This window comes from Natator depressus, chromosome 5, assembly GCF_965152275.1.
Source record: "Natator depressus isolate rNatDep1 chromosome 5, rNatDep2.hap1, whole genome shotgun sequence".
Lineage (NCBI taxonomy): Eukaryota > Metazoa > Chordata > Testudines > Cheloniidae > Natator > Natator depressus.
Window position 1 is genome coordinate 49,689,271 of NC_134238.1, and position 25,188 is coordinate 49,714,458.

Here is a 25,188-nt window from a genome sequence, read left to right on the forward strand (position 1 = left end):
GACATAACTTGGGTACAACTTTCCCTCTTTTATAGAACTAGAGGGGATCAGCACAGATACAAAGAAAGCAAGAAGAGCTGACCAGGGAGGCAGGTTGACCAGATGAGAATGTTCCGTCTTAGTGCATCCCCTACATAGTCGCTAAGGGCAGGTAAACCTGAGGGCAAATCAGACAATAGGACCACTGGCTTGCCACTAGCTCTCCCTCAGGGGGACTCCTAGACTCCCTCCTCAAGGGTGCAGGTGGCCATGTTGGTGCAGGGAAGTTAAATGTACAATATACAGCAGCACAAGGGAAACTAGCCTATATTATAGAGGTGCATGGTGCCACTATACTTAAGGTTATGTCATGAGATCTGTTTAAGAACCTTCCTAAGCCATCTAAAGCTTAGTCAGATGTCTCTGACATGAAATTTGGGGTGCCTCAGGAGGGTGCAGGGTAGGGTTAATGACCCAAATTTACAGTTATTTGAGCCAGAGTTTCCAGAGATATAAGCCCTGGGAGGGAAAGCCATTTTAAAAAAGGTTTCCAGGTTTGATTTTGTTTTTCCTCAGAGCTAAAGATCAAACTATTGATGTGATACAGGTCAAAATGGGGTCACTCTGTTTTACACACCACAGTGCATGGCTCCCAGTAAATCTCTGGGGGACTCAAATTGACAACATTTAAAAAAATTATACATATTGACAGGGCACATGCACCAATACAGAAAACCTGCTAGAGGGTTTCCAGTTCCATCATTTTATATACTTTAAACTTGAGTCTTGTGGTGATCTAAAAGCCAAGTGGCTACTCAGGTTTGCTTTGAAATTTGGTGTGCTGGGTCACGGGTAGCATTAGTGATCCAAATTTGGGGTCATTTATTCAAAGGGTTCCCAAGTTACAGGGCCCCCACCAAAAAAACCTCATTTCTTTCTGCTGCCTTGTACTGTTAAACTGAGAGGTGCTAATGCCTCGATAACTCACAGATTTCTTGATGGCTGTGAACTCACCTTTCAGTTAACACAGATAAGGATCACAAGACCCCACCAAAGACAAAAGGAGTTTTTAACTGAGGCCAGGTCTTGTTAAGGCACGTCTACACTGGCAGAGTTACATTGCCGGCAGTTACATGGCCGCTCAGAGAGCACTGAAAGGAAACAGCAGTTGTGTGTTCACACTGACAGCTGCCTGCACAATAGTGTGTTCACAGTTGCGGCACTTACAGCGGTATTCGGCGCGGTGCACTCTGGGCACCTATCCCACAGAGCAGCTCTTCCTCGTTTGCCGCTAAGTGTTGTGGGAAGGTGGAGGGGGTCTCAGGGCATCCTGGGTCCTGTCCCAATGCCCTGTGATGAGGAAAGTCCCTCATCTCGCTGTCCCACCACTCCTTCAATTCTTGTTTTTCAGCAGTGGAGCGCATCATGACATCACACAAAAAGTCCTCTTCTTCATGGCCACTTTCTAATTCTGCGCAGCCATTCATCCGGGGATAACTAAGAGGGAGGCTGGGCTCCCAAGGTCATATATGTGAAGCCAAAATGCAAAATTTTACAGAAGCAGTATTGTTTGCAACACACAGAGCACTGATTCAGTGATTTAAAACACACCCACTATTCACATACCTGTCACTAACTGGCTGACCCCAGGCAAGCACACATGAGCCACAAGACCCCCAAAACGGTAACTGCAGGATATGGGGAAATCAGTGTTCCAGGACTGTACTGTACACGGAGCACGTGGCTCTGGGGGAGAACCAGCACTATAGGGGGCCTTATAATCATTACTGTCCCCACATTTTCCACAGACTGTATTCATTATGGAAGATATCTCACTGCTGAGGGTGAGCAGGGAATCAAGGGAGGATCTTCTCCAAGACTGTGGCTTCCACCCTCGCCCTTCTGCAGCTTGCCTGCGTGCAGCAATGGTTCCCCCTTTCCCCCTCCAGTGATGGCAGAGTGGCATGGGAAAGTTACCCTTAATGGAGCAAGAAACGAAGCAGCTCTGCCAAAGAACCTGCAGCAGCGGATTGCCCAGTATCTCCATGAGAGTTTCCTGGAGATCTCTGAGGCAGATTCCCGTGAAGTGAGAGAGTCAATCAACACCCTGTTCCGCCACTCAGACTAGGCATGTGGTGGTACGCGCATCATACAGACACAAGCCTGCTTTCTGCAACTCTCCTGCCCCCGACAACTCGCTTCAGCGATTCCCAAAATCAAAGCCATTTACCAGGGGCCTCCCCTCCTGTTTGTGCTTCTCCAAGCTCTGACAGCTGTGACTGGCTAGCCTCCTCCGGGGTAGAGAAGAGCTCCTGGCTGCATGCATCTCTGACCTCTGAGTCATCCTCTGCCTCTGGGTCCCCCTGACCCTCCACATTCTCGTCCAAGATTTCCTTCTTCTGGCTCGGTCCACTCTCGACTGGTACGCGAGCCACCAAAGTATCCACACTGGCCTTCCCAGTGGAGGTGGGGTCACCACCAAGTATCGTGTCCAGCTCTTTGTAGAACTGGCAGCTCGTGGGCTCAGCACCCAAGCAGTGGTTTGCCTCCCGCACCTTGTGGTAGGCGTTCTGCAGCTCCTTCACTTTGACCCTGCACTGCAGTGTGTCCCGGTCATGGCCCCTTTCTATCATACATCATGAAATCTGTCCGTAGATATCATAATTCCTATGCCTGGAGTGCAGCTGGGACTGCACAGCCTCCTCTCCCCAAATGCTGATGAGGTCCAGCAGCTTGGCATTGCTCCAAGTCGGGGATTGCCTGGTACATGGAGCAGGCCTGACCACCTGGAAAGATGCGCTGAGACCACTGCACACGTCACCGAGCAAACAGGAAGGGGACTTTCAAAATTCCCAAGGAATTTAAGGGGTGGGACTGATGGTTGGTCACCTGAAGGCAGGGCAGTACAGTTCAAACCGATGGCCAGAGGGGTGAGAACAGGCATTGTGGGACACCTCCCGGAGGCCAATTGCAGCGCTGTAATCGACCACGGTGTCTACACTGGCACGGCAGCGCTGTAGCCCCGGTGAAGAAAGCTCTACACCTCTCATCCGGGTGGTGTTTTTACAGCGCTGCAACTGCACAGTTTCTGCACACTAAGTGGCTTGGCAGTGTGTGCCCCTCGGGAGTTACAGCGCAGAAAGCTGCTTCACTGCGCAGAAACTTGCCAGTGTAGACAAGGCCTGACAGGAGAAGCTCTCCTATCAGTGTAGTAGTATCTTCACTGAAGCACTACAGCAGTGCAGCTGCACCGCATGTGTCAAGGTTCCTTCCCCACTCTGAACTCTAGGGTACAGATGTGGGGACCTGCATGAAAACCTCCTAAGCTTACTTTTACCAGCTTAGGTTAAAACTTCCCCAAGGTACTAACTATTTTACCCTTTGCCCTTGGACTTCCACTGCCACCACCAAACGTTTAACTGGGTTTATTTATTAGGAAAGCATTGTTTGGAAACCTCTTTCCCGCCAAAATCCTCCCAACCCTTGCACCCCACTTCCTGGGGAAGGTTTGGTAAAAATCCTCACCAATTTGCATAGGTGACCACAGACCCAAACCCTTGGATCTTAAGAACCATGAAAAAAACATTCAGTTCTTGAAAAGAAGAATTTTAATAGAAGAAACAGTAAAAAAGAATCACCTCTGTAAAATCAGGATGGTAAATATCTTACAGGGTAATTAGATTCAAAACATAGAGAATCCCTCTAGGCAAAACCTTAAGTTACAAAAAGACACACAGGCAGAAATATCCATTCTATTCAGCACAGCTTATTTTCTCAGCCATTTAAAGAAATCATAATCTAACACATATCTAGCCATATTACTTACTAAATTCTAAGACTCCATTCCTGTTCTGTCCCCAGCAAAAGCATCACCCAGACAGACACAGACCTTTAGGTTTTCTCCCTCCTCCCAGCTTTTGAAAGTATCTTGTCTCCTCATTGGTCATTTTGATCAGGTGCTTGCGAGGTTATCCTAGCTTCTTAACCCTTTACAGGTGAAAGGATTTTTCCTCTGGCCAGGAGGGATTTTAAAGGTGTTTACCCTTCCCTTTATATTTATGACAGCATGTTAAAGTGTAGACCAGCCCTGAATTGCTGGAGGTTGCTATAGTTTGAGAGTCATGGGTGGCAATTTCATTTGGGGGGAATTTAATGAAAGTCTTTCGGGAAGAAAAACTAGCCATGTGAATGCTTCCTAGGTGGAGAAGGGCATTAGGGGACAGAGGAGTGGGGGACTAGGAGGAAAGGGTTTGGGGCTGCTGTGAGGGGAGGAGGGGTTTGGGGGCAGGGGGATAAATAGGGGTGGATAGGGAAAGCAAGAGAGGGTGGGGGGCTCAGGTGAGGGAGGCATGGTACCCACCAGCTCTGCCCATGAGCCCCAGCCCCCTATGCCCCAAACTCTGTCAGCGTAGCCCAACCTTCCTGTACCCCAACCACCCTGCAGCTCCCATTTATGCCCATACAACCCAATCTTCCTGTAGCTGCAGCTCTGCCAGTGGACCTCAACCTCCCGTGCACTCTCAGCTCTGCCAGCATACCCCAACCCCTCCTCCTCCCTGTCTTCCATTTGTAGACCAGGGAGTGAAGACTTCAGAGAGATGTGTGCCCTGCTTGTGGTGGTGGGGGGGATTCATTGAATGTCAGGGGCATGGCTGGAGAGGTGTGCTGAAGCAGGGCTGGTGCGGTCCAGCTGATGTGTGGAGGGCGGGGGGGAACAGCTGGCTTCGTATGGTAATTGCAGGGCAGGATACATACAACTGCCTATATGACTACTAACTCCTAACAGCAACATATCTTTTCCCGTTTGAAAAAACAAGAACATTCAATGGCAAAAAGCTAAGTTAGTGAAGAGTCAAAGTTGCTTGGTGTTGCCCCCTTCTTCCCCACCTTGCAGAATGCTGAGTTGAGCAAAACTCAAACTTCTGAAAAACCAGGCAATGTGGAGCTAAGGGTGCCATGCAACCTTAACTCTGCCCTCTTTCAGCAATGCTCCAATGTAATCCATTAACATACATACCATTAGTCAACCAGCTCAATATAGACATAGCCTCAGGGTAAGGGTGTTATAAGAGTCTGTAAAGTAGTTCTTAAATTGTACACATGTGGTATTCTTTCTGGGGAGCTGGCTAAATGTATGAGGGTATGCCAGGATCTGGAACCTGCTGATTTTATAGTGCCACGGGCCAGTGTGAATATGTGCTATGTGTATATTGAGGCATTGCTGGTAGAGGTTAGAGGGAAGATGGCATGGACAATATTTTTTTCTTTTTGTCCTTTAATAGTGTTATATGGAATCCTGTCGGTGAGAGGGACTGGGTTGTAAAAGGAGGTGAAGAGCTTTCAGTAACTATGGAGTTGGCAGAGTAAAGGTATGTGTGTTAATGGGGCATTGCTGAAAGAAGGCAGAGTTAAGGATGCCTGGGCAACCATAACTGTGTATTTCCTGGTTTTCAGAAGTTTGAGTTTTGCTCAACTCAGTGTTCTGCAAGAGGACAACATACCATCAATCACCCTTACCTAGGCATTAACTTTGTTTTTTGCATATACATTTTTGAATATAAGTGGTGCAGCAACACTGGCTTAATGACAAGCCATAAATCTGTCCCTTTGAATTCTGATATATGTCTCCCAAGGCAAAGGAAGAACAATAACTGAGCTATTTGATGATGACATCCGGGAAAAATCATACACATTTGCAGCAATTTGAATTAAATGAATAATGAGACTAAGCCTCAATTTGTGCACAAAAATCACAGCAGAAATGTCTTTTTAAGTATCCAGCTGTCCATTTTCACATGCAGTCTATGCCACTTGTGTGCACAATCATGGTAACTGACCTGCATTTTTGCAGAAGGGAGCTCTGACAATCTGGTCCAAAATGTATTAATAATGCAGATATTACCAAAACAAAAGAAAACTAAAATCTTTTACAGTTTATAAAAAAAATCCCTTGCCGTGCTTGTTCACAAAATTAAAACTTTTTCCAAACATTGTCCTTGTCACAATGATTTTATTAACGGAGAGTAAATAAAGGTTGAAAACGCATTATGACTTTTTTGAAACATATAGGACACCTATGAAACATGTAATAGAAGCTTTACATCAGTTTGTTATAGAAATATGTGAATAATTTGTCTTGTGTGCCTTTAAATAATTGAAACATTCTGCATCATTTGGTAATGAATCTAGACAGTTTCTCTCTATAGTAGCCCCGGGAAAGCAATTGTTTAGTCAGACAGGAAGATGTTACTATACCAGTGAGTCCTATCAATTTCATGCAAGATTTCCTCATATTTACAATGCTAATATTGTAAGATTATCATCCTTAAATCTAAATTCTACCCTCAGAGGCATGAACACTCTCCCACCGGCCGTTATGGAGTTGTATGTACTTAATTGAATGAAGATACCGGGCCAGAGTTTTTCACATAGAAGTGCCTGTGCATCGCTAACAACAGCTGAAGGATCCCCATATTTTCCAAGTTTTGCCCCTCACATTCATATACACCTTTGTGTTCCAAATCAAAATACAGTCACTCTTCTGACCAAGGAGGGCTGGAGAAACTTCTGAAATCCACTCCTTATTTTTCCAGGAGAGTTGGTATTTTGCAATGAGGCACTTCACACCCACTAGGGAATGAGCATGCTGCATCCAAAGTGTCTTTCAACTGAGACACCAAAGCTGGGCTTTGACGGCTTAGTGATACCAGCAGCAGCAGCAGCTGCTTCACCAAATGGGCTGGTCAACAGAATGGTGTAGCCAATCATACAATTTCCCTAGCATGAAGCAGACTTATAGACTGTAATGCAAAAAGGCAATAAACTAAAAACATCACTATGTATAATTTGTACATGCTATATTATTTTGTCTTTGTTTCCCCCTCAGTTCATTTCTGGAAAGGCCTGTAATTTACAAGTGCTGTCTAGCTCTAATTTGCGTTAGGACATTCCACATACAAAAATACAATTTCCAAATATAAGAAACTCCTTTACACAGCGATACACACATTTTGACTGACAAAATTAAACAGAGAAAGAGAGTACAAATGCTGAACGTCAGACATGGCACTGCACTGGTACCTTTCGAATTTCTAACTGACTTTCTCTGAATAACAAACCACAAGAGGTTTTCTCCACTGCCTTCAGGTGAGCACAGGTATTACTTTCAGGCAAGGTCACTGGGTCCTTTTGTTGTTCCGTGGGGAATTCTTTATAAGCACTTCAAAAGAAAAGAGTTACAAGAAGTTCCTCTTGGACAGTCGCAGAGCTTCCCAATTCTAGCTCCTTTCCTCACTGCACACTGCTCGCCAGCATCACACTGTAAATAGCAACAAACTCTTAGGCACAGGACAGAACAAAGCAACCGACATGGTCAAGGTCTCAACTCCTGGTTATTTTTACAGCACCCAGAGTGCTGGAGGCACTACATAAATTATTTACTTTCAGCTACTAAAACGTTTATCTCAAAGTTCCTCATTTTTTTTTTTTTTTAGAATTGCTTCAGTTTCCATCTGAATTGTTTCGAGATAGCATGAGAAAAGTGACATTTACAGTGAGAATGTTAAAGACTGAATTTGCCAACAGTGGGAGCCAAACCAAGGTATCTTATGCTGCAGAAATTAAACAGAAGAGTTACCAAAAGCTGATCAGCTCAATGAACTACAAATGTATTTTCCCCGGAGAGAAGCAGCAACACATTCACTGCTTGAGAAGAGGGCACAGATCCTGATCTCAGTAACAGGGCTGTAAATCTGGAGAGTCTCTAGGGAAGGCACTGGACTTACTCCAGATTGACACCCTTACACCCGTGTATTTGAGATCCGTATCTCCCCCACTGTTATCTTTTAAGTGTTTGTCTAATTCAGTCTCATGGTCTAGTCCAATGCTAAGGTGATCCTGAGTTTTCAGATCAATAGCCTCAGTTGAGTTTATCTCGCTGTCCCGATCGCTGTAGCGGGGAGAGCACATTTTTGGCCTTGGAAACATTTGACAGAACCGGAGGCTTGGCTCGGACCTGAAATCACTCACCATGGGGACTTGGCCGAACTTCTTCTCGTAAACCGGGATCCTTTTACTTTTCAGCTTCGCCAGGACCTCCTGCAGCGCCTCGATCTGCAAACACACAAGCGCTCAGCCCACCAGGGCGCTGCCCTCCGCGCACACAGCGCCGAGCACCGAGCGCCTTAAGGCGGGCGCTCCGCTCCGTTTCCCGGCAGGGCTGTCGTGACACAGAGCTGGAGTCTCCAGCTCTCGGGCTACCTGCAGCCCTGATCCCGCCTGCGGCTGCATGAAATACCCCCGGCCGCTCGGTACCCAGCGAGGGGGTTCGGGAAGGATCCCAGCCTGGGCTCCCCCAGCCCTCGCCTCCCCGGGAGCCTGCACATGGCGCGGCTGAGCTCCCCCCTGGGCGGGCACCTACCAGCTCTTTCTCGTGGGACGTGTCCTCCATGGTGGAGTAGAGGTCCAGGGCGCGAGGCTGCAGCTCCGGCTCCTCCTGGCCGCGGGCGCCGAGGAGCAGCACCAAGGTGGCGCTCAGGAGAGCGACAAGCCGGGCGCTCTCCATGGTGCTGAAGCGCCGCGAAGCCGCCGGGCCCCGACTTTATAGAGAGCGCGCGGGGGGGCGGGGGGAACCTGTTGACAGAGCCCTTGCACCGCGCTACGTCAATGGCCCCCGCCCCGGGCTCAGGCGCCGGCGGCGGGATCCGGTGGGAGAGGCTCCTGGGTGCAGGCAGTGACCTCAGCCTCCAGCAGGGCAGGGAAAGGGGGCGGAAGCTTAGGGGCAAGCGAATGAGCCGCTGCCTTAAACAGCAACAAGCGGAATGTGTGCGCGCCAAGGGGCTGGTCCCCCCTGAGCTACACGAGTTACTGCTGCCCCCTGGAGCCCCGGGGGGAAGCGGGGCGGGGGTGGGGGAAGGGAATTGGAGGTTGGGTTTTTCCTCAGAAGGAAAATTCAGATTTTTCAAAATAGTTGTCACGGGCCGTGGCGGGCGAAAGCAGCAGTCCCCGTGTTAACTGCTCCGGGCTCCTGCCCACTAGTAGAGGTACCCATGACATGACTGGAAAGCTCTCATGGAATAATAAATAATACATAAATGCTGCACAGAGCTTCTGTGGTGGTGGTGCGGCTTTTATTCAAACACACTAGTCAAATACTAGTCAACACCTTTATTATTTGGTGAATTCCATCATTGTCTAGGGAATAGCTTGTTCAACCAACGTTTCAAGTATTGACCTTTTTCAACAGTCAATGCAGTTGAAAGGATACGTCAACATAAATATAATGCATCCCATGAAGTGAGCTGTAGCTCAAGAAAGCTTATGCTCAAATACATTTGTTAGGTTCTAGGTGCCACAAGTCCTCCTTTTCTTTTTGCGGATACAGACTAACACGGCTGCTACTCTGAAACCTGTCAACATAAAGTTATGTTTTAATATGTTCCTTGTCCCTTAAGCTAACTGCTCACTTCTAGTTTTATTAATGTAATTTCTAAAATCACATTCCACATAGCAATAGATGAAACATTGAACAGCTGAGCAGCTAGGATAGGAAAAAATGGCAACCGATCAGAGAGAAAAACTAATGCAGCACTCGAAGAGCTCTGTGTAAGCTCCAAAGCCTGTCTGTCTCACCAACAGAAGTTGGTCCAATAAAAGAAATTACCTCACCCCCCTTCTCTCTCTAAGATTCTGAGATGAATGCGGCTACAACAACTCTGCATAACAATCCCATTTTATCGACGGAGGCACAATGACAATGTTACTAACTGTTGGTGCCCAATTTGAGGCACTTATGACCTGATTTTTCAGAGTACTTAGCATTTTATAACACTTATGTTCAAAGCCAACCCACCTAGTCTTCAGTTGCAGCTATGTGCATGCTCAGAGCTTCTGAAAATCAGATTCCAAGGTCTTGAGTTGAACAGTCATAAAACAAGGAACATGCAAAACTGAAAAGTTTTGTTTAAGTGACTTGACTGTCCAGCATCACACCGCACTCTGTGGCAGAGTCAGAGATAGAATCCAATTCTCCAGACCAGCATTCCACTGCCTTACCCATAAGACCATCCTTTCTCTTCTTGCAGTCCCTGCATCGTTCACTACACACCTTCTAACTTCCGCAACAAATGAGGCAGGGGTCCTATACCCAAATGCCTCCATCACTACTCAACCCTGATTCATCTCCAGAGCATGATTTATCAGTGCACTGAATGAGACAGTGATCCTTTGGAAAAAAATAGTATATAATCATAATCATAATGAATATACACAAGGGGGCCAAACTAAAGTTGCATGAGCAACCTTAATTCAAGCAATTCCTAACTTTTGATTGACTTTGCAACCTTAATCTTTTAGTATAGTTTTGTGTGTGTAATATTGTTAGTGGCCAGAGGCCCCAGTCAGTCTCAGGGCTCCATTTTTGTACAAGTTGCAAGATCACCTAGGAAGACGTGCAGCAGGAGCTTAGATTAGATGACCTGGCAAGGTCCCTTTCACTCCTACAATTCTATGAGTCTATGTGCCCTGCCACAAGGAGCTCACACTAAGAAAAGAAGCAACATGGTACAGGTGTGGTAGGGGAGAAAGCTACAATTTTATAGGATATTTGCCTTTTTCTGTTTGTTTTTAATGTAGAAATAACTTACAAATAATATATAAATAAATACATAAATACATATCAATAAATAATATTAAACATATATATATATATAAATTCCTCTATCCCTGATTGCCTCTCAACACAGTCTTCATTAATTGGCTGACTTCTTGTAGGCCCTGCAGCAGACATGGGGATCAAGAATATGGCTAGTTCCTTGCCTATATCACTTCTGGAAGGGCATTCCCTGCACTAGCACATCGGCAGTTATATCTTCTAAGAAGGTTTTGTGGGGTTGGGACCTTGATTGTTGGTTGGAATCGGAAAGCTAAAGAAGGCCTGGTCTACACTACACAGTTAAGTCCACACAAGGCACCTTATGTCAACCTAACTGTGGATGTGTCGACACTTAAATTTCACTCCTGCTGACAAATGCCCTGCTATGCCAACTTAATAACACCACCTCCCCAAATGGCGTAGAGTTAAGGTCGAAGCAGTTAGCTCAACACAGTGCCAGCACAGATACAGAGTTACTTAAATGGACTGTTACTGGCCTGCAGGAGGTGTCTTACAATGCCCCCAACCTGGCCTCTCTGGTCACTGTTGTGAACTCCATTGCCCAGCGGACAGGTGATCAGGGAACCACTCCTCCCCTTTAACGCCCTGCAAATTTTTGAAGTTCTTTTTCCTAATTGCCCAGCTTGGGGAGCACAGCTGACCGTGCTGGCTCCACGCTGCAGAAGCACTGCTACTTGGAGTACACAAGAGGTGTTGGATCTCCTCGGTCTGCGGGGAGAAGAGGCTGTGCAGGCACAGCTCCAATCCAGCCATAGAAATGTCAACATCTATGAGCAGATTGCTCAGAGCATGGAGGAGAAAGGCTACAAGAGGGACCAGCAGCAGTGCCACTTAAAAGTCAAGGAGCTGCAGCAGGTGTACCAGAAGGAAAAGGGGACCAACAATCAATCTGATGCAGAGCTGCAGACCTGCTGTGGAGACCTCACCACCGCCCCTAAAAACTCCGTGGATACTTCAGAGGAGCTTGAGTCACAGGCTCTGCACCATGAACAGCAAGGAGGAGTAGTATTGTGGACAGGTGGCCTAGGGGATCCAGATGTGCAGTGAGCCAGGACATGTTTTTGTCCCCACCACAGTCCAGCCTGTCCCATCAATTGAGCACGGGTGAGCCTGATGCTGGGGAAGGATGCAGTTTGCTTTTAAATTACAGGGATAGAACCCTCAAAGTAGCAGGTCACATCTGTTGATTACTGTTTTCACTTGTGCCAGAAGAAGTAGTGAAACAACCGAGAGGTACAGTTGCTATCTGCTTTTCTGCAGTTTATGTGCACCAGGATGTCAGGGAATCCTCCACAGAGATCTCGATGAAACTTTCATGGAGGTAGTCTGCAATCCTCTGCCAAAGGTTTCTAGGGAGGGCTGCCTTATTTCTTCTGCCACGGTAGGACACTTCCCATGCCACTAACCGATTACTTCAGGCAGCACCATTGGAGTATACCTTCTAGCAGTATATGGTCCCAGGAGGCACTGTGACAGCCGCAGCAGCTCTGTCTCTGTCACCCTCAGGCATGAGATATCAGCTGAAATCACCACTGCCCATGGAAAACGGTGCCTTTATTCAGTTCCTTTGACCTATACACATACACTCATGCCTGTGAGCTATTCCCTCCTCATTTTCCCAATCCCACCCAAGCTGACAACTTGTGTGGATGAAGGGGAGCATGTTCAGTATCCTAAGTTTCAATTTCTGTCATGAATACACTGATCTCTGTTCGATGCAGCATTAGCTGCTGGCATTGTTGCTTTGAGGTTCTCCCCCTCCACACCAGTGGAATGCCTGAAACAAATAAGGAGGAGAAAGATGAGGACTTGGGATGACGTGTTCCAGGAGATCCTGCAAGCCAGTGCTGCATCAGAGAACTAGCACAGGGCTTGGAGGATCACCCTTGCAGACAGCATGGACAAGGATAGAGTGAAGAGGAGAAAGGCACAAGAAAAGAAGAGGGACGTGCAGCAGGAAATGCTTGCCCTTCTTGGGCTACAAACAGAAATGCTGCAGACTCTGGTGGACCTGTATGTTCAACAGTCTTGGATTCACCTCCCTCTGCAGCCCACAGAGAACTCCATATCAGAACCTCCTTGCACCCCACCCCACTCAACCTTCCACATGGCATCAGAGGCTGCTGCACTACTCCCAACCACTCTACCCCAGGGGACATTGAGTGCCTATAAACTTACCTATGAAAGATATGGTTGGTGCATGTGCATCTGAAATGGAAATAACTGTTCTTTCCACTTCATAAATTCTCTTCTCTTAGTTCATCAAATTTGGTTAAGTTATACATTATTTTTTAATTCCACGGTTACAGAATAAAATCTTATATTTTGAAACATAATTCATCTTTATTAGTTTACAACATATGCTTGCTGGTGCTTAGTAGGTCTAACACCCACCAATTTCCTGTAACTTCATTTTATAAATTCTATGACAACATCATACACAGACAATATTAACTGGTGCATTGGCAATGTTACATTCCTACACACCCCCACACACCACTCACTGCAAGGTTCATATTGGTTTAAAAAAGAGCAAGGCCAGGTAGAGCACACTACAGCAACACACACTACTCTGGCTCACTATTAAAATGATATTTCAAAGCCTCCCTGAGCTGTTGAGCTCTTCTTATAGTCCTGGAATCTGGCTGTTCACAATCAGCAGACAGCCAGTGAAATCAAATCCCTGCTTGCAGCTTTCTGAACATCCTGTGTTCTTAAAGATGTGCACATTCGGTATCTACCCTGACCAGCCCACATTGATGTCGGTAAAGCATCCCCAGTGATCCACCAGCGCTTGCATTACATAGAAAAGTAGCAGTTTCTGTTGATGTACTCTGCAGCAAGGGGGTCTGGTGTTAAAATAGAGATATGCATGCCATCTATCATCCCACCGCAATTCAAGAAGCCTATTGCTGCAAAACCATCCACTGTATCCTGCACACTGCCCAGAGTCACAGTCCTATATAGCAATAGGTGATTAATGGCCCTGTACACTTGCATCACACCAACCCCAGCAGTCGATTTCCCAACTCCAAATTGATTCCTGACTGATCAGTAGCAATCTGACATCACAAGTTTCCACAGTACAATCGCCACTCACTTCTCAATTGTCCATGCAGCTGTCATTTTGGTGTCCCTGCACTGGAGCAACTTCAGCATACAGATCCAGGGATGTGGCCTTGCACATCCGAAAGTTCTTCAGCCACTGCTCATCTTCCCAAGCCTGCATGACAATGAGATCCCACCAGTCAGTGCTTGTTTCTCAGGCCTAGAACGGGTCTCCACTATCTGAAGCTGCTCCATGAATGCCGCCAACTGCCTTGAATTGTTTCTTTTTATATAGCCTCCAAGGAATCGTCTTGTTCCCCACAGCTCCTCTTCCAACTCTGTAAATATTGAAGGATCGTGTGCCCTGTTCTCACAATGCTCATCACTATAGTGCAGAACTACGCAGGATCCATGCTTCTGTCAGAGATGATGGACAGCAAGGAAGGACATGTGGGTTTGCAGGGATTTTGAAAGGAGGTGTGAAATATTGTGGGATGGAGAACACTTCATTATGGGAAGTTGAACCCATGCTCCCAGTCACCCCTTCATGGCTGGTTTCAGCCCAATGAGGGATTGCTAAAACTTCCCCAAACACCATGCACTGGATGGTGGCAAGTTGCACAGTGGGATAACTGCCCACAGTGCACTGCAGTCTGCATTGATACAAGCACTCCTGGTGAGGATGTGCAAAGCCGACACCAGGAGCATAGTGTAGACACTCACAAGCGATGTAATAACTGCAATGACTGTATGCCGATGTAACTGAGGTCAACATAATTTTGTAGTGTGGACATGGCCTAAGTCAATGAGTTGGGTAATGGGCAGCCTCAGCAGCATCTCCATAGCCTCGGAGTACAGTGCTATCAGTGTATGCTCTGCAATTAATAGACTTCCTGCCATATATAAAGACTTACCATCTCTGCTCGCTGGCCCCTGTGTGGTAGCTGCCCCGGGGAGGAGGGCTAGTGTGGACAGGAGAGATTTTAAAATGGAACTAATAGTGGCGGCTAGGGCATCAGTTAGGAACAGCCTACGGAGAGAGAGAAAACAAATACAATAGAAAAATAAGAGGCACAAAGCCTACGGTTGTCTTTTTCAAATGGGGAGGCAAATATTAAAGGGAGCACAGAGCGTTATGGTTTGACTGGGAATTTATAACATATTTTAAGTCAGTTAAATGATTCAGAACCATTAAGTCACAAAAATTGCTTGCTGATGTAACTACATGATCTCATTACTGTTACCTTCTTTTCTCCCATGCCCTTGTTTGCTTGCCACATTTATTTGAGTCTGGTTTTTCCCTGCTCTTTGGAGCAGGGACTGTGTCTACATGTGTGTTTATACAGCACCTATTAGCATTCCCAAGAGAAATCTGCAATACAGTTGAAATTCGCAATGTTGTTGTAGTTGATTTGGTCCCAGGATATTAGAGAGACAAGGGGGATGAGGTCAGAGAAAGTTACTCACCTTGCAGTAATTGAGGTTCTTCAAGACCTGTGTCCCTGTGGGTGCTCCACTCCAGGTGACGGTGCATCCCGGCGCCGTTGATCGGAGATCTTTGGTAGCAGTGCCTGGTCGGGATGCATGCGCTCAGCTGCTGTCTCGCAGTCTTGTTAGAGTCTGCCTGAGCGCGCGCGTCCTGCAACCCCCTCAGTTCCTTCTCTACCGTGGAGACGTCAGAATAGTACTCCAAAGTAGAGGGGAGGAGGGGGAGGAGTGGAGCACCCACAGGGACACACATCTCAAAGAACCTAAGTTACTGCAAGGTGAGTAACTTTCTCTTCCCTCATCCCCCCCTTGTCTTAAAGTGCTGCACCTGCACCACTGTAACTCTTCAGTGAAGACACTACCCTACGCTGATGGGAGGGGTTCTCCTGTCAGTGTATGTACTCCTCCTACCCAAGAGTCAGTAGCTAGGTAGAGGGAGAATTCCCCCGTCAACCTAGCACTGTCTACACCAGGGGTTAGGTCGGTTTAACTGAGTCGCTCAGCTTGTCTCTCTCTTACCAACAGAATTGGTCCAGCAAAAGATATAACCTCACCCACCTTGTCTCTTTAATACAATTGATGTCAGCTTCTAGGATGGGTGAGCCACTCATAGCAAATTCAGGATCATACATGTGAGCATACAGGAGGGAGGCTGAAGGGGACATGTCTCTTCTCACCCCACCCCAATTTTTGCTATCCTAATTGTCCCTGACGCACTAATGCATTCTCACTCCTGGTTTTCTGCTCCCCCAACTGTAGTATAGAATTATTCCACTGCTTTCACTGACGTATTTGCTTTTGTGGGGCGTAGTATTTTAGAGGAAATGATGGTCCAGATAAACTTTAGAGGGCTTCTAAATAAAGTAAAACTAAAGATGAGAGGCAAACTAGCCACAATACAGAAGGACAGAAAATCAGCCTACTCAGATGTAAAAGGGGAGCAGTGGAGCTTGACCTGTCGTTTAGCTACCAATCTAAGAGTAAAGCTTGACCTGACTTGTACAAATTTACTGTTCACTCCTGTGCACAAGTCATACATATGCAATACCAAGGGACAGGACGACAAGTACAGTCTGTCTCAGCCATAATTCTGTATTTCTTTGGGGTTTAAAAGTGATCAAATGAGCATGCAAATAATATGGGATCAGGCCCTCAGTGTAAACATGCTCCACATCATCATCATCAGATGTTATAGCATGAAAGATGCATTCCAAGCTTCACAACCAGACGGCCCAAGCAGAACAAGCTGTTACTTCAGCAACTCTCTGCTTAAATGCACTCTGTGGTGGTTCTTCTGTCATCTTTTTCATGTTTTATCCAGTGTGTAATAAATGTCCATGTACAAACTACAGGATGCTAATATGAAAAGATGATCTAAGAAGCAGTTTCACACATGGTGGGGAAATGATAATTATTTAATTAGTATTCAGGGAAGGTTCTGCTTCACGTCTTCCTCTCGCCAGACAAACGTTGGTGGGGCTTGCCAAAGCTTGCGTTAATTCTGTAGCGCGCTTGTTTCAGGAGATATGTTTTGTTAGAATGGAACAGTCCCATTTATCTAGAGACATGTTTTGACTTGAGGCTACACATATATTAGATTGAAGATACTGCAGCGAAAGTAAATAACTATTCCTTCATATTATAACAAGCAAGAGGAAGTGAACATTCTCTGAGGCATGAATCCATATAAATGTATCCACTTTCATTAGCTGCATCTCAAGATTACTATTCCCTACTCAGAATTATTTCATTACTATTCTCTCCTTGGGAATACTTCCACACATAGTATATTATGCCAAAGTAATCCTCCGCTGTTCCAATAATTGGTCTAACAGATCAGGTGGCTGAAAGACAGATCATCTGACAGAAATAGTAAAGAAGGAGGCAAGAGCCTGAAAGCCTGAAGTAATGTAGCTATTTGAGCAGTCATTGGTGATATTTATTCACCTTCATTTTTGTTTTCAAGCATGCTTGCTAGGCTTTATTTTATACACAGCCTTGCTGCTATTTTCATAGGGGCTTAAAGATATCCTCTCCATATTTTCAGAAGCAAGCTGCATGGGGCAAAGAGCATGTCCAACCCCGGTTATAAAACCGTGTTATGCAATAACAAATACAAGAATAAACAACAAAATACAGCTCTTTGCCCTATTGCAGTTTTAACTACAAAAATTTAAAATATTCCTCTTATAACTATACATGTAAGGGTCAAAATATAGTATTAAGGATGTCCACATTAATATGGTATTGAGGGGAATATATCCAGAGCTATGGAAATAAGCTTTTAATGACACAGAATTAACAACTTCTTATAGACTAGAAGGAACTGATATCTGAACACTTACAGACACAGGTAAAATCTTAGACTTTTGTGCAAAGCGGGGGTATGCATGGGACCTAATATTTGGCCCCGTGTTCGGCTACTTGTATTCAACATTCAGGTCCCACTCAGTAACCACCACTTCTCCAGACAATCTGCCTGTTTCAGTTTGCTCTCCCATTCCCCAAGGAGTATAGATGAGAGGTGGCTGGGTGAATTTCTTTCCTTCACCCTACTGGGACCAGGGGAACTTCTCCCCTCTACTCCATAAGCCAGGGAAAGCCAGCACTGGCATGCTCTCCTGGTGGTTTCTTCTAGCTGGCAATCCTTCTTCTCCCCACAGGCCAGGGTAGGGACCAGAGAGGATCAGCATCTGAGTAGCTGAATTATGCAGGTATTTGGTCCCCAGTCATGAGTAGCAGCACTAGCCATCCCATTTGGCATTCATCTACCTGAGGTTTGGGCATTCGGAGTACCAAGCTAAGGAAAAATTATCTTTCTCCAGTGACACAAGGCACAATTTTCAACCCCTAACTCTGGAAAGAGTAATTGCCATGCTTGACATTCAGGCTCCGCAAGCTACATTATATTAAAAAATACACAAAAATATGTTAGCCCTAGAACTCTAACAAAGCATCACATTACACTGAAATGTTAAGCCCTGATTCAACAAAGCACTTACGCATGTGCTTAAACCAATTAAAGTCAATGAGATTTAAGCATGTGTTTAAAGTTTGGCATCGTGAGCCATGTGGGCAGACCGCTGGGCCCATGTGGAGCCACAATTACCTGTCACACTGCCAGGAAGGGTGTGACACTGCACCCCATATTCTTCATAGAGATATTATATGATTATAATATAATCATCATGTATTTTATGCAGGATAGGTCATGTGAGATATCATTGGAAAGGTTATGATTTACTGAATATGATTATCCTATTTGTGAGCATGTATCATTTTTGTATCTGATGTTAGGAATATTGATTATGTATCTGTATTACAATCGTGTTTACACATGGGGAACGCCCACTAGACAAAATGCTCTTAGTCTAGACTGCTGGTTGGGAAGGGCCCATTCAAGTTAATGAATCATTAGGGAGAACAATAGGCCTTAGAAGAAGTTTATTGCCCACCTTGGGGGTCAGGGAGCCTTCCTGAGGATGCTACAAACAACCTCTGACTCATGGCCGCTGTGAGGCTACACGGAACTGGTGCTGGACTCCATCTTGGGATACCAGTGCTTTTACATTGACTGACGTGAGAACCAAGCTTTGAAACAAAGGGTTCCCGCCATATGCAAAAGTTATATAAGGCAGGGGAGTGACATCACTGTGGCTCTTAAGAATTTGCAGCCTGCTTGTATCATCTCTTAGGGTGAGGATCTGCTATTCATATCCAATCTATTCAGTATATTAAGCTTAGATTGCAGTTTTGTTTATTTGCTAGGTAATCTGTTTTGATCTGTTTGCTATCCCTTATAACCACTTAAAATCTATCTTTTATAGTTAATAAGCTTGTTTTGCTTTGTCTAAAACCAGTGCATGTGGGAATCATAACCTGGGGCAGAAAGCTGTGTATATTCCTCTCCACATTGAGGGCGGGGACGAATTTCATGAGCTTACGCTGTACAGTTCCCTGTGCAGTGCAAGACAGTATAATTTTGGATTTACACCTCAGAGGTGGGGTGTACCTGAGTAACTGGGAAGGTCCTTAGCTGAAGCCTTCCCATGCAGAGCTGCTCACAGCTTCTGTATGTAACTGCAGCTGGGTTTGTCCCTACCTGAATGTGTGCTGGAGGGGGCTTGAGAGCTTGCCACAGCAATACAGTGTAAAGGGAGCCCAGGCTGGTGCGTCAGGCACACTCAGTGATACCCCAGTTCTAGATGGCAAGAGTAACTTCCACATTTTGGAGGTAAAATGTGGACTTAAAAGGAGCAAACACAGAGAAACATCAGAAACAGAACTCATTTCATGGATGTAATTTTAATGGTTAAGAGATTATAGCAGTGATTCTCTGACAAACGGATCTAGCTTAATGCTGATAGTTAGAATTTATTCACCCAAATGCAAGATTCAGTATTACAGAAACGATACATGCACTGATCCCAGACGATATTTAAAAAAATACTTAAGCATGGTATGAAAATTGTTTATATCAAAAATCTATATGTACGTACTCCTCAGAATTACCTGTGTACATTTGATCTTTAACTTTGATTAAAAATGTACAAGGGTGTTCTGAAAAGTCATTTAGATCACATCCTGAAAACTCCAAATTCTGTCCTCTTGGTGGGTGCATTTAGTGCTGCGCTAAGACTCAGACCCAAAACAAGTCTTGTATTAGCGGGGTCAATAATTCCATCGTCCCATAACCTGAAATTAGACCAAACAATAAAAGAAGAATTATATAAACAGTTTACAAGAGATAGGCTTTCAGCCAGACAGAAGTAAATAAATATTTCTGTTGGAGGGAGTGGATAAAAAAAGGGCCAAATTCTGATTTAAGACAATTGAGCTACTTCATATTTATGCTGATGCAACAAAGCAGAATTTCATGCCTACTTTTTTATTATTTGTATAATTTGTCTTCTAGATTTAACTATACAGTTCTAAATAAATGACTTGGATAATCTCTACCTACTTTAACTGGGATTATTCATACTATTTTTTCAGTATGAAAATGGCATCCTAAATTCAAGAGAAAAAAATGTCAAGAGAAATAAATGGAAAAGATCCCAATGTCATGAAAATGGCTCCCCAGCCTGTTGGTAACTATATTCTAAAAAGTAAACTAACATCATTAATAAATGTTATTTGGCTTAGCTTAGCTGTCAACTCAAAATGTTTAGTTATGAAAGCACAAGGATTTAAAGTACGGGAGTATTTTTTTTTATGGACTGCCAACCATTATTTCACTAATCTTCTTTACTGAAGTCTATTTCTAAACAGTTGTAAATTAATCTGTGCCATAGTGAAGTCCCTGAAAGCAATGAATTCATAAAGCTATGCCACAGTAACAAAAAACTCCTCTGAATTCCAAACAACTAACCCCTCAAATTGACAGGCACTTCTGCACCTGCTTATTATTAAGCATGCAAGCAGCCAATTGAAGTTAAGCACACATGGGACTGTTTGCAGGATAAGTGCCTAAAGATTCCATACTGCTCCAAATGAGCTCCATAGCAAAAATTCCAAAAGTCCTAAAAATTATATATGTTGTACAGCTACCTTCCCTAGGCACTTTGTTTAGAACCAGATACCGAAGTCCTATTGCAGTTAAAGTCCATTTAAATCGATGTGAATTTTAACCATCTGAGGGACTGCAACACAACATGAAATAGCTTTAAAAAAAATTAAAAAAAAAAAAAAAAAAGATTCCCTTCCCCAAGCCCAAAAAGAGCAACTTATTTTGTGTTCTTTTCTGAGATCATTACATTACTGTCATCACTGACAATTTTATTGTGTGTCTTTAAATTACTGCTCTGCTTTTGGTAAATTTGTTTTGAAAGTGATGGTCCTTTCATGTTATTTTAAAACAATGGGTAGCCAACACTAAATTTTTAATCAAGAGCAAAAATAGTCTTCCCTTCTGGCTAATGTTTCAAGTTGTCAATTTCATATTGTTTGAGGATTAGTTGTTGGTTTTTTTTTTTAAATCAAGTTACACAGGAAAGAAAACATTTAGCACACTTATCTCAATACTAAAGAACAGAATAAAGAGAACTGCATACTGTATGTGAATAAGTACTCATGAGTCTTAGTCACCAATAGAAGTTTGCAACAATTTTGTAAATTTGTCTTAGTCTAGCATTTGTTGTTAGTGTCACTTTCACCAAGTCACAGCAAATAATTTTTAAAATATCTAATTACATTTTCTCTTTTACAACTTGGGTACACACAAAAACAGGATATCCAGAAACTCACTTCTTCTAGGATGCTCCCAAGAAACAAAACTATATAAACACCAACAAATATAAAAACTTACAAACCTATTGCCTAACCTTTTCCCCTCTCTGGATTTTCCCGTCTGTATCCTAACCTCTCTCTGTCTCTGTGGGCACATCTACATGACAGCGAGTCTCAGAACACAGGTCTACTGACTCATGCTCACAGGACTCATGCTAAGGGACTAAAAATAGCAGTGTAGACATTCCCCGTAAGGGAAGAGCCCAGGCTCTGAAATCTGGCGAGGGAGGCTGGGCCTCTAAGCCCAGGCCTCAGCCAGAGCAGTAATATTTACATTGCTCTTTTTAGTCCTGTAGCACAAGCTCCATGAGCCTGAGTCAGCCCTGGTCTACACTAGGACTTTAGGTCGAATTTAGCAGCATTAAATCGATGTAAACCTGCACCCGTCCACACGATGAAGCCCTTTATTTCGACTTAAAGGGCTCTTAAAATCGATTTCCTTACTCCACCCCTGACAAATGGATTAGCGCTTAAATCGGCCTTGCCGGGTCGAATTTGGGGTACTGTGGACACAATTCGACGGTATTGGCCTCCGGGAGCTATCCCAGAGTGCTCCATTTTGACCGCTCTGGACAGCACTCTCAACTCAGATGCACTGGCCAGGTAGACAGGAAAAGAACCGCGAACTTTTGAATCTCATTTCCTGTTTGGCCAGCGTGGCAAGCTGCAGGTGACCATGCAGAGCTCATCAGCAGAGGTGACCATGATGGAGTCTCAGAATCGCAAAAGAGCTCCAGCATGGACCGAACGGGAGGTACGGGATCTGATCGCTGTATGGGGAGAGGAATCCGTGCTATCAGAACTCTGTTCCAGTTTTCGAAATGCCAAAACCTTTGTCAAAATCTCCCAGGGCATGAAGGACAGAGGCCATAACAGGGACCCGAAGCAGTGCCGCGTGAAACTGAAGGAGCTGAGGCAAGCCTACCAGAAAACCAGAGAGGCGAATGGCCGCTCCGGGTCAGAGCCCCAAACATGCCGCTTCTATGATGAGCTGCATGCCATTTTAGGGGGTTCAGCCACCACTACCCCAGCCGTGTTGTTTGACTCCTTCAATGGAGATGGAGGCAATACGGAAGCAGGTTTTGGGGACGAAGATGATGATGATGATGATGAGGTTGTCGATAGCTCACAGCAAGCAAGCGGAGAAACCGGTTTTCCCGACAGCCAGGAACTGTTTCTCACCCTGGACCTGGAGCCAGTATCCCCCGAACCCACCCAAGGCTGCCTCCTGGACCCAGCAGGCGGAGAAGGGACCTCCGGTGAGTGTACCTTTTAAAATACTATACATGGTTTAAAAGCAAGCATGTGAAAGGATTACTTTGCCCTGGCATTCGCGGCTCTCCTGGATATACTCCCAAAGCCTTTGCAAAAGGTTTCTGGGGAGGGCAGACTTATTGCGTCCTTCATGGTAGGACACTTTACCACTCCAGGCCAGTAACACGTACTCGGGAATCATTGTACAACAAAGCATTGCAGTGTATGTTTGCTGGCGTTCAAACAACATCCGTTCTTTATCTCTCTGTGTTATCCTCAGGAGAGAGAGATATAATCCATGGTCACCTGGTTGAAATAGGGTGCTTTTCTTCAGGGGACACTCAGAGGAGCCCATTCCTGCTGGGCTGTTTGCCTGCGGCTGAACAGAAATGTTCCCCGCTGTTAGCCACAGGGAGGGGGGAGGGTTGAGGGGGTAGCCACGCGGTGGGGGGAAGCAAAATGCGACCTAGTAACGAAAGCACATGTGCTATGTATGTAATGTTAACAGCAAGGTTTACCCTGAAAGAGTGTAGCCAGTGTTTTATAAAATGTGTCTTTTTAAATACCGCTGTCCCTTTTTTTTTCCTCCACCAGCTGCATGTGTTTCAATGATCACAGGATCTTCTCCTTCCCAGAGGCTAGTGAAGATTAGAAAGAAAAAAAAACGCACTCGAGATGAAATGTTCTCCGAGCTCATGCTGTCCTCCCACACTGACAGAGCACAGACAAATGCGTGGAGGCAAATAATGTCAGACCGCAGGAAAGCACAAAACGACCAGGAGGAGAGGTGGCGGGCTGAAGAGAGTAAGTGGCAGGCTGAAGAGAGGGCTGAAGCTCGAATGTGGCGGCAGCGTGATGAGAGGAGGCAGGATTCAATGCTGAGGCTGCTGGAGGACCAAACCAGTATGCTCCAGTGTAAGGTTGAGCTGCAGCAAAGGCAGCTGGAGCACAGACTGCCACTACAGCCCCTGTGTAACCAACCGCCCTCCTCCCCAAGTTCCATAGCCTCCACATCCAGACGCCCAAGAACGCGGTGGGGGGGCCACCGGCCAACCAGCCACTCCGCCACAGAGGATTGCCCAAAAAAAAGAAGGCTGGCATTCAATAAATTTTAAAGTTGTAAACTTTTAAAGTGCTGTGTGGCATTTTCCTTCCCTCCTCCACCACCCCTCCTGGGCTACCTTGGTAGTCATCCCCCTATTTGTGTGATGAATGAATAAAGAATGCATGAATTTGAAACAACAATGACTTTATTGCCTCTGCAAGCGGTGATCGACGGGAGGAGGAGAGGGTGGTTAGCTTACAGGGAAGTAGAGTGAACCAAGGGGCGGGGGGTTTCATCAAGGAGAAACAAACAGAACTTTCACACCGTAGCCTGGCCAGTCGTGAAACTGGTTTTCAAAGCTTCTCTGATGCGTACCGCGCCCTCCTGTGCTCTTCTAACCGCCCTGGTGTCTGGCTGCGCGTAACCAGCAGCCAGGCGATTTGCCTCAACCTCCCACCCCGCCATAAACGTCTCACCCTTACTCTCACAGATATTGTGGAGCACACAGCAAGCAGTAATAACAGTGGGAATATTGGTTTCGCTGAGGTCTAAGCGAGTCAGTAAACTGCGCCAGCGCGCCTTTAAACGTCCAAATGCACATTCTACCACCATTCTGCACTTGCTCAGCCTGTAGTTGAAGAGCTCCTGTCTACTGTCCAGGCTGCCTGTGTACGGCTTCATGAGCCATGGCATTAAGGGGTAGGCTGGGTCCCAAGGATACATATAGGCATTTCAACATCCCCAACAGTTATTTTCTGGTCTGGGAATAAAGTCCCTTCTTGAAGCTTTTGAAACAGACCAGAGTTCCTGAAGATGCGAGCGTCATGTACCTTTCCCGGCCATCCCACGTTGATGTTGGTGAAACGTCCCTTGTGATCCACCAGAGCTTGCAGCACTATTGAAAAGTACCCCTTGCGGTTTATGTACTCAGCGGCTTGGTGCTCCGGTGCCAAGATAGGGATATGGGTTCCGTCTATGGCCCCACCACAGTTAGGGAATCCCATTGCAGCAAAGCCATCCACTATGACCTGCACATTTCCCAGGGTCACTACCCTTGATATCAGCAGATCTTTGATTGCGTGGGCTACTTGCATCACAGCAGCCCCCACAGTAGATTTGCCCACTCCAAATTGATTCCCAACTGACCGGTAGCTGTCTGGCGTTGCAAGCTTCCACAGGGCTATCGCCACTCGCTTCTCAACTGTGAGGGCTGCTCTCATCTTGGTATTCATGCGCTTCAGGGCAGGGGAAAGCAAGTCACAAAGTTCCATGAAAGTGCCCTTACGCATGCGAAAGTTTCGCAGCCACTGGGAATCGTCCCAGACCTGCAACACTATGCGGTCCCACCAGTCTGTGCTTGTTTCCCGAGCCCAGAATCGGCGTTCCACAGCATGAACCTGCCCCATTAGCACCA

At 45.6% G+C, this 25,188-nt stretch overlaps 2 protein-coding genes across 2 annotated transcripts in view; both read right to left on the reverse strand.

Moving 5' to 3' along the window:
* Window positions 1-5,829: 5,829 nt before the first annotated feature.
* On the reverse strand, window positions 5,830-8,720 carry CARTPT (CART prepropeptide). The gene is made up of 3 exons (XM_074953986.1): window positions 8,399-8,720; window positions 8,008-8,091; window positions 5,830-7,297 (listed from the first exon to the last, which is right to left on the reverse strand). The coding sequence occupies exons 1-3, from the start codon at window positions 8,540-8,542 to the stop codon at window positions 7,190-7,192; spliced, it is 336 nt and encodes a 111-aa protein (XP_074810087.1). The 5' UTR covers window positions 8,543-8,720; the 3' UTR covers window positions 5,830-7,189.
* A 10,784-nt stretch (window positions 8,721-19,504) lies between these two features.
* The window catches only part of MCCC2 (methylcrotonyl-CoA carboxylase subunit 2), a 98,404-nt gene continuing 92,720 nt past the window's right edge, over window positions 19,505-25,188 (reverse strand). The window contains exon 17 of the mRNA XM_074953988.1: window positions 19,505-19,882. Coding sequence (XP_074810089.1) covers window positions 19,765-19,882 — 118 coding nt within the window. The 3' untranslated portion in view covers window positions 19,505-19,764. The remainder of the gene's footprint in view (window positions 19,883-25,188) is intronic.

Bases quoted from the DNA above. Each gene is read 5' to 3' on its own strand.
- CARTPT (XM_074953986.1), bottom strand. From the start codon at position 8,542: ATGGAGAGCGCCCGGCTTGTCGCTCTCCTGAGCGCCACCTTGGTGCTG. The intron at 8,092-8,398 runs GTAGGTGCCCGC...GTGTGTTTGCAG, and splicing joins CGTCCCACGAGAAAGAGCTG to ATCGAGGCGCTGCAGGAGGT. The intron at 7,298-8,007 runs GTGAGTGATTTC...TGCTATTTACAG, and splicing joins AGTTCGGCCAAGTCCCCATG to TGTGATGCTGGCGAGCAGTG.